The sequence below is a fragment of the Nycticebus coucang genome, chromosome 7, assembly GCF_027406575.1.
Source record: "Nycticebus coucang isolate mNycCou1 chromosome 7, mNycCou1.pri, whole genome shotgun sequence".
Taxonomy (NCBI): domain Eukaryota; kingdom Metazoa; phylum Chordata; class Mammalia; order Primates; family Lorisidae; genus Nycticebus; species Nycticebus coucang.
Window position 1 is genome coordinate 37,410,503 of NC_069786.1, and position 12,442 is coordinate 37,422,944.

A 12,442-nucleotide genomic window follows, 5' to 3' on the forward strand; every position below is an offset into this window, starting at 1 on the left:
CAGTGTGACAAGAGAGAGCCGGATGGCATTCGAGTGGCTCCAGTTCCTCTCTACAATTCTTTTCACGATGTTTATAAATTTGTTAGTCTGCTCACTTCTGTACTTGACTATACAGAAACAAAAAATTAAGTGTTTTCTAGAATTTAGGCTATTATACTGAAAGTTGCTGTGCTTTCTAGTGCTACTCATTTTTTAATTATTGAAATATTTCAAAATTGACTACATGTAACCAGTAATAAATCATGTATATGTTACAGAAAAATCTGATATAATATTTCAGTCAATGCCCCTGTGGAGTCCACACAACTAGGTAGTCTCTTGGTGTATGGGGAATCAAAGACTAACTCTATTGGTCCAAAAACTATGTACACAGTCTCAAGTGGCTGTCACATTTCATGATTGTTGAAATATTTGATGTTGGTTCAATTTACAATTTGACTGACATCTTCGTAACGTATGTGGAATTAATTCTTGTGTCAGTTTGGAATATATTACTTTCATTTGAATTTGCCAAGGAAAGGAAAATAGCAGTGGCTTTCAAATATTTTTTGCCACAATTCAAATTACTGCTGATCTCTAATATTAGTCTAGACTAGAGACTGTTGGTATAGCACAGACCCATATTCACATGTATATGCCAAATTTTATTGATTCTAAGATATTTTTGTCATATTTTGACAACTTTGGAAGAGGATACACCTTTTAATTTTCAATTTATAGCTTTTTACAATCACCATTGACCATTCTGTCTCATTACCATCTCTGAGAATAGCATGTTTCTCATAATGAATACGTGATGTCTTATACTTGATTTTTTTAAAAAAAGTACCTCGTCAAAAATAAGTTTTATAAATTATTAGCTTGTGTTCTGATATTCATTATTCTATTTTATCTCATTGTCAAAAATGTTGGTTGAAACTCATGAAATTGATTTCCTCAATCCTTCTTGAGACCTAATCTACATTTTTAAGAATGTTCCTTTATTTAATGTTATTGTAATCTCATTTTTCAAATGGGAATTTCTCCTAAAAAAGGTACATACATTGTAAATTATTAGCCTGTGTTCTTATATTCATTATTCTATTTTATCTCATTGTCAAAAATGTTGGTTGAAACTCATGAAATTGATTTCTTCAATCATTCTTGATACCTAATCTACACTTTTAAGAATGTTCCTTTGTTGCCCAGCTGCTCGGGAGGCTGAGGCAAGAGAATCGCGTAAGCCCAAGAGTTAGAGGTTGCTGTGAGCTGTGTGACGCCACGGCTCTCACTGTACCCGAGGGCGGTACAGTGAGACTCTGTCTCTACAAAAAAAAAAAAAAAAGAATGTTCCTTTGTTTAATGTTATCATAATCTCTTGTTTTTCAAATAGGAACTTCTCCTAAAAGCATAGATAATACTTTCTCTCTCCAAAAGTAGTGAATAAATCACCCCAAGATATTTTTTGAAGATAAGAGTTAGGAAATGAGTGCTTTTATCTTTGGACCTCTTTATGTCAAATCTGCTTTGACACTATGAAAACTAGTTACACTCAGCCCTGTTGGACTTGGCTAGTTGTTAATTGTTGATCCCCCAACCACTATTTATGAATTGGCAAAAATAGTCTATACTTACATACATAGCTAGGGAAAAAGAGTGACTATGACAATAATTGTTCCTGATTAAACAACTGTGAATGAAATTAACTAACTCAGATGACCACTTTGGATGGTGGAAGTAAATTCCAAAGTGTGGAACTCTGACTTCAACACCTACTACTACCAGCAGCTACTGAGATTTATCAAGTACTTACCATGCTTCAGGCATTGTGCTATGCTACTTATATGGGCTCTTGCTTAATTGAGTGGTTACATGGTTGCTTTAATAAAGTTTACTGCAGACATTCATCTTCATAGATGGAAGAATTCTCCAAACCTTAAAATTCAACCATATATGACATCTTATAGAAGGAATTGCTTTTGAACCTCACAGTGGTAAAACAGACATGGTTTCAGTTCTCATAGAATATGGGGCTTACTTAGTAGGAAAAACACATATTAAGCATATAGATACATAATTCCAAATTATACCTTCTATGAAAAACAAATAGATGTGAACAGAAAACCCTAAGACACATTAATTAGATGGTTGAGGGTGATGAAAAGTTTTTGAAGGTGCTCATACATTTATATTTTAAAGTATTTCTTGCTAATCACATTAAAAGTATAACAAATAATATGTACAAGTTTTACAAAGTACCATGTACTCATCACACAGGTTAAGAAACAGAACATTAGTAACTCTCTTCCACCTTGCTTCTACTCTCTTCTCAAATCCAGAGATAACCTCTGAATTATATTTTACGATTCCCTTAATTTAAGTTTTGCACCTATGTATATACCCTTAAAACATCTTAGCTAATGTTGCCTGTGCATGAATATTGTATAAACCTAATCATACTATGTACACGCATAGTCTTCTTCTGCCTTTGCACAACACATTTTGTTTTGAGAGGTACCCATTTGTAGCATGTAGGCTTTTGCATGACAATAGAACCTGACCCCCACAGGCTGCCACTGCTGTGCCGTGGCTGGACTAGATGGACAGCCGAGGGCCTAGTAGGAAGAATGACCACCTACCCAGATGAACTGCCACAGGCAGGGACAGCTGGACACAGAGTTTATTTTTGTATTTTGTGCTGAGCCTACACACTCCACTCCCTACACTCTGTGGCCTGAGGCCCCACAAGCAGGCCCCAGCAGTCATTGGCTCTGGTTTGGGACCAGGCCCTAGCACCTACCTTTAGCCCCCCCACTTTGCCCATTTGACCATGTGTACTGAATGTCACTTTGCTGCAGCTCATTCATTTCCAAAAAAAGTTTCTGTGAATTAGGGAAAAAGAAAGAGAGAGAGAAAGAAGGAAAGAAAGTATGAAAGAAAGAAAAAGGAAAATAAGAAAGAAAGAAAAAGAAAGGAAGGAGGGAGGGAAGAAGAGAGGGAAGGAAAGAAGGAAGGAAGGAGAGAGAGAAAGAAGGAAAGAGAAAGAAAGAAAGAAAGAAAGAAAGAAAGAAAGAAAGAAAGAAAGAAAGAAAGAAAGAAAGAAAGAAAGAAAGAAAGAAAGAAAGAAAGAAAATAGAAATTGGTCTAAGACACATTTCCTTTATCTCTTGACTTTTCATTCCTGCATATTATTCTACTAGCAAGTGTTACATGTATTTTATTTTTATTTATTTATTTTTATTAAATCATAGCTGTGTACATTGATATGATCATGGGGCATCATACACTAGCTTCTTCCACATTTACTAAGTTTCACATATACCCTTGTAAGATGCACTGCTGGTGTAATCCCACCAATCCCCCTCCCTCTCCCCACCTTCCCCCTCCGTCCCCTCCCTTTCCCCCTTCCTCCTATTCTTAGGTTGTAACTGGGTTATAGATTTCATGTGAAAGCCATAAATTAGTTTCATAGTAGGGCTGAGTACATTGGGTACTTTTTCTTCCATTCTTCAGATACTTTACTAAGAAGAATATGTTCCAGCTCCATCCATGTAAACAGGAAAGAGGTAAAGTCTCCATCTTTCTTTAAGGCTGCATAGTATTCCATGGTGTACATATACCACAATTTATTAATCCATTCGTGGATTGATGGGCACTTGGGCTTTTTCCATGACTTAGCAATTATGAATTGGGCTGCAATAAACATTCTGGTAAAAATATCTTTGTTATGGTGTGATTTTTGGTCTTCTGGGTATGTGCCCAGTACAGAAATTATAGGATTGAATGGCAGATCTATTTTTAGATCTCTAAGTGTTCTCCATATCTCTTTCCAAAAGGAATGTATTAATTTGCATTCCCACCAGCAGTGCAAAAGTGTTCCCTTTTCTCCACATCCATGCCAAAATCTCTGGTCTTGGGATTTTGTGATATAGGCTAGTCTCACTGGAGTTAGATGATATCTCAAAGTAGTTTTGATTTGCATTTCTCTGATGATTAAAGATGATGAGCATTTTTTCATATGTCTGTAGGCCATGTGCCTGTCTTCTTCAGAGAAGTTTCTCTTCAAATCCCTTGCCCAGACTGCAATGGGATCACTTGTTCTTTTCTTTCTAATGCATTTGTGTTCCCTGTGGATTCTGGTTATTAAACCTTTGTCGGAGACATAACCTGCAAATATCTTCTCCCATTCTGAGGGCTGTTTGCTTGCTTTACTTACTATGTTCTTGGCTGTGCAGAAGCTTTTTAGTTTGATCAAGTCCCAGTAGTGTATTTTTGAAGCTGCTTCTATTGCCCAGGGGGTCTTCCTCATAAAATACTCGCCCAGACAGATTTCTTCAAGGGTTTTCCCTGCACTCTCTTCTAGTATTTTTATAGTTTCATGTCTTAAGTTTAAATCTTTAATCCAGTGAGAGTCTATCTTAGTTAATGGTGAAAGGTGTGGATCCAGTTTCAGTCTCTGCAGGTTGCCAGCCAGTTCGCCCAACACCATTTCTTAAATAGGGAATCTTTTCCCCTCTGAATGTTTTTAATTGGCTTGTCAAAGATTAAATAACGGTAAGTAGCTGGATTCATCTCTTGGTTCTCTATTCTGTTTCAGACATCTACCTCTCTGTTTTTGTGCCAATACCATGTTGTTTTGATTACTATCAATTTGTAGTATAGTCTGAGGTCTGGTAGTGTAATTCTTCCTGCTTTGTTTTTATTTCTGAGTAATGTATTGGCTATTCAAAGTTTTTTTCTGATTCCACATAAAATGAAGTATTGTTTTTTCAAGATCTTTAAAGTATGACAGTGGAGCTTTAATAGGAATTGCATTGAAATTATATATTGCTTTGGGTAGTATGGATTTTAACAATGTTGATTCTTCCCAGCCATGAGCATGGTATGTTTTTCCATTTATTAACATTTTCAGCTATTTCTTTTCTTAGAGTTTCATTGTTCTCTTTATAGAGATCTTTCACATCCTTTGTTAGATAAATTCCTAAATATTTCATCTTCTTTGGCACTACTGTAAATGGGATAGAGTCCTTAACTGTTTTTTCAACTTGACTACTGTTGGTATATATAAAGGCTACCAATTTATGAATATTGATTTTGTAACCTGAGATGCTGCTGTATTCCTTGATCACTCCTGAGAGTTTTGTGGTAGAGTCCCTAGTGTTTTTGAGATTTACAATTATATCATCTGTGAAAAGCGAAAGTTTGATCTCTTCTGACCCTATATGGATACCCTTGATTGCCTTTTCTTCCCTAATTGCGGTGGCTAAAACTTCCATTACAATGTGAAAAAGCAGTGGAGACAATGGGCAGCCTTATCTGGTTCCTGATCTGAGTGGAAATGATTCCAATTTAACTCTATTCAATATGATATTGGCTGTGGGTTTGCTGTAGATGGCCTCTATCAGTTTAAGAAATGTCCTTTCTAGACCAATTTTCTTGAGTGTTCTGATGATGAAAGGATGTTGGATTTATCAAAAGCTTTTTCTGCATCAATTGAGAGAATCATATGGTCTTTGTTTTTTAATTTGTTTATGTGCTGAATTACATTTATAGATTTACTTTTATTGAACCAGCCTTGAGACCCTGGGATAAAACCAACTTGGTCACGATGTATAAGTTTGATGTGTTGCTGGATTCTGTTTGTTAGGATCTTGTTGAATATTTTTGCATCTATATTCATTAGTGAAATTGGTCTATAATTTTCTTTTCTTGTGGGCTCTTTTCCTGGTTTGGGGATCAGTGTGATGTTTGCTTCATAGAATGTGTTGGATAGTCTTCCTTCTTTTTCTACCTTTTAGAACAGGTTGAGTAATATAGGTACTGATTCCTCTCTAAAGGTTTGGTAGAATTCTGACGTGAAACCATCTGGTCCTGGGCTTTTCTTTTTAGGGAGGTTTTGTATGGTTGATGCTATTTCTGAACTTGACATGGGCCTGTTCAACATTTCCACTTGATTCTGGCTAAGTCTTGGAAGGTGATGTGCTTCCAGGTATCAGTCAATTTCCTTCAGATTTTCATATTTCTGAGAATAAAGTTTCTTGTAATATTCAGTAAGGATTTTTTGGATTTCTAAGGAGTCTGTTGTTATTTCATCTTTGTCGTTTCTAATTGATGAGATTGGAGATTTTACTCTTTTTTTCCTGATTAGGTTGGCCAAAGGTTTGTCTATTTTATTGACCTTTTCAAAAAAACAGCTTTATGATTTATTGTATTATTCTTTTGTTTTCAATTTCATTTAATTCTGCTCTAATTTTGGTTATTTCTTTTTTTCTACTCGGTTTGGGATTGGAATGTTCTTCCTTTTCCAGTTGCTTGAGATGTCCCATTAAGTTGTTAACTTCCTCTCTTTCCGTTCTCTTGAGGAAGGCTTGCAGTGCTATAAATTTCCCTCTTAGAACTGCCTTTGTGGTGTCCCAGAGGTTCTGATAGTTTGTGTCTTCATTGTCATTTTGTGTCAAAAAAATTGGCAATTTCTTTCTTAATCTCATCTCTGACCCAGCTATCATTCAGCATAAGGTTATTTAACGTCCATGTTTTTGTATGAGTATGCAGATTCCAGTTGTTACTGAGCTCAAGTTTTATTCCATGGTGGTCCGAGAAGATGCAAGGAATAATTTCTATTCCTTTAAATTTACTGCGGTTAGACTTGTGACCTAAGATGTGATCGATTTTGGGGTAAGTTCTATGGTCTGATGAGAAGTATGTGTATTCAGTTTTGTTGGGATGAAATGTTGTGTAGATGTCTGCTAAATCCAAATGTTGCATGGTTAGGTTTATATCTAAAATTTCTTTGCTCAGCTTCTTGTTGGAAGATTGATCCAACACTGCCAAAGGAGTGTTGAAATCTCCGACTATTATGGAGCTGGAGGAAATCAAGTTGCTCATGTCTGTTAGAGTTTCTCTTATAAATTGAGATGCATTCTGGTTGGCTGCATAGACATTAATAATTGAAATCGCATCATATTGAGTATTACCCTTAAGAAATATGATTCCTTACTTTTGTTGATTTAAAGCCTATTTTAGCTGCAAATAAAATTGCAAGCAAATGTTACATGTATTTTAGAGGACAGTTGTAAATCACCTTTAAGTTTTGCTATCCCCAAAAGTAATTTTGTAAATGATGTGAGGTGGTTATTTATTTCATTTTTCTTATAAAAAATCTATATCATCTATGATTTTTTTTCTCCCTCACAAGTCAAGTTCCATATGTGTATACATACACACACACAGAGAATGCCAAAAATGCATACTTATTTTAAGAAAGAAAAAACTATATTAAAATTATAATATTCAATATATACTGATAACGAAAGTATAATACAAGTCACATTGAGCACCTCTTGTAATTGCAGAAGTTAAATTTGACTTGAATATTACAAATTTAATACAGTTCTTTCCTTCTAAAATGAGTATGTGCTGTTTGGCACCCTCTGTATATGTGGGGTTTCTTTTCTTTCTAGGCTATCTGTACTTTTTTGTTGACTAGTTTGGCTATTCTTTCATCAGTACCACTCTGTCTTAATTATTTAACATAATGGGGCCTGGGATCTGCTGGTTAAATCTCTCAGTTTCTTTTTCTTAGGCTTGCCTTGATCATCTCAGGTTCCTTTTTTTTTTTTTAATTTTATAGAATATTTTGAAGTAAATTTAGAATAAATCTATTCTATTCCATAAAAACTCATGCTGGGATTTAAATTAAATAGCAATTAAATTTTAGATCCATTTTGGAAGCCTTGGCTCATTTTAGGGTACAGCCTTCTAGACCATAAGATTTATTTCCATTTTTTTATGACGCTTTAATGTTTTTTAATAGTTTTACTTTTGTTATTATGGAACTGCACATTTATAGTTTTACATATTCCTAAGCACTTCATAATCTCACTGCTAACCTCATATTATTTTTTATAAAATTTAATGTTTAACTGATAGCACTGTGTAGACATGCAATTGATATGATGTTGATTTTGATTTTTTAACATTCTGAAATTTTTTATTTTGATCAATTAGAAAAATTTTTTATGTAGGAAATCATTATCTGGGAAAATATAAGTATAATTTTCATTTACTTTCTAATTCTTCAGATTTTTATTTCTTTTCCTCTGTTTTTCTTCCTTTGGATTGAGGGATGTGTGTGGGAGTGTTCAATCTGTTTTTTTCCTTCTATTTGCGTGCAAGTTATACAATTATTCTCTGTTATTTTAATAATCACTCTGGCTAGCTTAACATGCATACATTACTAAGTTTAAAATTAGTCTTTTTTAAAAAACCTTCATCCAGACCAGTTGAAAAAATTTGAATGCTTTAACATCAAACAGCCACCTCTCTACATACACACTATTGTTTATTCAGGATAGCAATTTTTATCTGGTTTCCACACACACATACACACACACTCACTCTCTCACTCAAATCTTTGCTTGCTATTTTTACCTGTAGCTCAGATATTATTTATGGATAAAAATACACTTAGAATGTATTAGAATTTATTTTAATGAGTATCTTTTTGGTGGTAAACTCTGTTAGTCCTTGGGATAAAAAAGTCTTTTGTTTCCCCATTCCTAATAAATAGTTTCTCTAGTTATAGAATTTTGTATTGATAGTTTTTTTCTCTCAGGGAACAGAAAGTCTTAGTTCTCTGGGCTGCCATTATTGCTGTTTAAGCACTCAGCCACTTCTTACTCTAATGCTCTTAAGAGCCATTTTTCATCGATGATTTGCAGTATTACTACAACATGTCAAGGTGGTTGTTAATTATTCTATTTCCTCTACTCTTTATAGGCTGTGCTAAGATCTGGGGATTAATTTTTCTTAAGTTTTGAAAATTCTGAGTTACCATGCATTCAAATATTACCTCTTATCCATTATTACTTTTTGGAACTCCAATAAAATGCATGTTAGACTTTTTCACTCTTTTACCCATATCTTTAAGCTCCTTATATTAATATTTTCTATTTCTTTGAATTTCTGGGCTGCATTCTTGATTAAATATTTTAAAACATTTTTCAGTTTCTAGAAGTTTAAAAACTTCCTTTAACCCACTTATGTTTTCAGACATTAGTGGTAGATCCCTTGGTCCCCCTCCAAGGCCCCCTTCACTGGCTAGGTGGCCTTCCACTCATCCAAATACCTGTCTCAAGCTTCATGTCTAGAAAAATTATCTAAGACAGCATTTCCTTTATCTATTCTTAATAATAAATATTTTATATTTTATATCTCATAAACAATAAATTTGTGGTTCTGTTTCTGTTGGTTTTCACACATAATGCCTTCATATCCTGAGTATTTTGTGACATGAGCTTTAAATCACTCATTTTGACCATTTTGAATTCTTTAAGAATAAGGTTAAAATTTATTTTTCAAGAAAGTATTCATATTTGTATCTACCCATTTTCCTATGATCACTAAGAAAACCACCTTAAATTCTTGGTTCCAGGTTTCTCAGACTACATGAATAGCATGAATCTGGGTACATGAATCCATCTGGAGGCCAACATGCAGTAACAAATTCTCAGAAATTTGTTCACCATTTTCCTACTGACATCATACATACTCCTATGCTGGTCAACATTGTAAAGGGGTCCCCTATTAGCTTATTTACCTCGAACAGATCTCTGCTTTTTCCAGGGCTGATTTAGTTATCTACACTGAAAAGCAATGTCTTCAGGATTTAGCAGAAACTCTTCAGATGAAAGCCAGATCCTTGCTTCCTTTCCAGGTTCTTGCTTTTATTTCATTGGGGGCGGCAGGGGGCTAGTGGGGGGAGGAGTTTCTAATAATTTCTTACTTTTATGCCATCTCATTTAAAAAGGCTTTTACAAACTGTATTCTTTTGGTGTCTACTCCTGTACAACAAACATTCTAAACTATAAAGAAATATTTTATCATGAAAACAAAAAATATTATCCATATCCTATTTTCTAAAGTAGAATATATGGAAAATTAGTTGTTATATTGTCTCAACAACTCATACAAATTTATATAAATGCCATTTCTATAATGGGGTACGCTGTGGCTATTATAATATGTAGGGTGCTTACATAACATATTTACTTCATATTGCTTTAATTTATAAGAAACTGACTGTAGTTATTAATTTCAAATTTAATATACTTTTTCTATAACTATTTTCTGCTCAATTACTTTCTACTTATTCCTAAACTCAAAATTTATGGATTTACATTCAAATTATGTAGTTATCTGTTCCCAAAACTGAAATTGCTATACCACAGACTTCTTTTTAGTGAACGGATTTTTGCACAACCTTAAAAAAGAAACCTGCCAACACCCTGGAAATATCACATCAATACAGCACAACGTGGGAATCAGTGGATTAGAGCACTCTGTTACTGAGAGTATGGATCTGAAGCTTGAATGAACCCTTAGCATCTGTAGAATATATATGATATATTCTCTACTCTGTAATAGTATTTTTTAATATTAGTAGAGTATATTGTCAAAGAAGAAAGTAATAATGGGATCATTGTGAACTAATGTTAGTGGGTCCACACCTACAGTGCATCTTAGAAAGGTACAGGTGAAATTTACTAAATGTAGAATATAAAAGTCTGAACACAATACTTAAGAAAATGCCATGAAGGCTATGCTAACCAGTTCAATGAAAATATTTCAAACTTTATATAAAACCAGCACATTGTACCTCATTATTGCATTATTGTACACAGCTGTGATTTAATTAAAAAAAGAAAGAAAGAAATAGTTCTGGTGTAGTTTTGTTTTATTGCAATAATTATTATTATTAATTCTATGTTTTTCCAATTTTTTTTTTTTGGACTCTTTATTCTGGCTCTGGAGCAATTTTAACATGATCCCATCTATTTTTGAAACCTTCATTACCTTTGGCATGACAACATGTAGGCTTACCTAGTGTATTTGCTACCTTACTTAATATCACCTATTTCTCCTAGAATATCCAGTTTCTTTTAGAAGTGGTATTTAGAAACCATAATCTTAACACTAACAGCGCTCATTGAAATTGGGCTGATCATTATTTCTAGGACTTTTTTTTAGTTAACACAAAATACACATTTTTAAAAGACAAAATATAGTTTTATTTCATAATGATATTTTAAATGCAATATAGGAAAATAGGATTTTTATTTAACTTATTTGGTTACATAAAGATTTTTGGTTATGCCAAAAATCTTCATTCTAATAATACTAATTACCAGTTTTATCTCATATATAATTATTGCCATAAATGGTCATGCATGACATAACAATATTTCATATGGTCATTGATGGACCATATATGCAACAGTTTTCCAGTAGTCCTGTAAGATTGTAATGGAGCTGACAAATTCCTATCACCTAGTGACCTCATAGCCATTGTAACCTCACAGGGCAATGCATTAACTTTTCTACATTTAGCTATGTTTAAATACATAAACACACAATGCTAGGTTACAGTTGCCTACAGTATTTAGTAGAGTAACACACTATAGGTTTGTGGCCTGGAAGTGATAAGCTGTACCATATAGCCTACATGTTCAGTAAGCTATACCATCTAGGTTTGTGTAAATGTGCTCTTTCTCTGTTCAAGCACAGAATCACAAAGAGGAGAAAACAAAAACAGAAACAGAATTACTATGATGCATTTCCCAAAATGATCCCTATTGCTAATTTACACATGACTATATATATAGTTTTAGAATTATTAATATAAAAGTTAATGTGAATGATAGGAATAAAACAGTTTAATATTTTTTGCAGCTTTATTTTTGTCCTTAGGATATATCCTATTACCTATTAGCAAAAAGGTAAGTGAAAATTACTGTGTTATAAAGGCACTTATAACAATTATCTCTATGATTACTCCCCTGTGATTTTGTGATTTGCATACACACCTGTATGTATACACACACACACACACACACACACACACGCATAGTTTGTCTTTATTCCCGTTTCCTAGCAAATTAACTCCTAAAATCCTTGGACTCTCTGGAGTGATGAATGTCTCTTGTATGTATGCTAATGAGATGAATGGTGACTGGCAGCCCCTGGTGAGCATCAGAATTAGAGATGTTCAAAAGAAAGACCAAGGCATGATTAGAGAGTGGGAACTTTTCAGCACTATTCCTTTACCTCCCAGAAGAATACAGAGTCTAAAAGTTTAGTCAGTCACCAATGGACAATGATTTCATCAATCTTGCCTACATAATGAAGCCTTCACAAACACCTTGCACCCAGGTTACAAACAAGGTAAGTTCTGTAGGTTTGTTCTTGAGTTGAATTTATATGTAAGTTGACACAGGTGCACTTATTACCCAGTTATTACCTGTAATAACTTCTTTCATAAGTGCAATAATAACCCAGTTATTACACATAAGTGTAATAACACAGTTATTACCTGTAATAACTTCTTTCATAAGTGCAAATTGAATATCAGTCAAGAGTTTGAAACTCAAGAACTGTCTACATTTTGGAACAAATAATCCTTTAT

The 12,442-nt window shown here is 33.8% G+C and overlaps 1 protein-coding gene across 5 annotated transcripts in view; it reads left to right on the forward strand.

The window, feature by feature from the left end:
- KYNU (kynureninase) overlaps positions 1-10,685 on the forward strand; it is a 152,473-nt gene extending 141,788 nt beyond the window's left edge. For 4 of the 5 annotated variants that reach the window (XM_053596926.1, XM_053596925.1, XM_053596923.1 and 1 more), the window contains one exon: positions 4-10,685. In XM_053596926.1, the coding sequence (XP_053452901.1) occupies positions 4-129 (126 nt within the window). In that variant the 3' untranslated portion in view covers positions 130-10,685. The remainder of the gene's footprint in view (positions 1-3) is intronic. The other variant, XM_053596927.1, reaches the window with a different exon arrangement.
- The last annotated feature ends 1,757 nt before the right edge of the window (positions 10,686-12,442 follow it).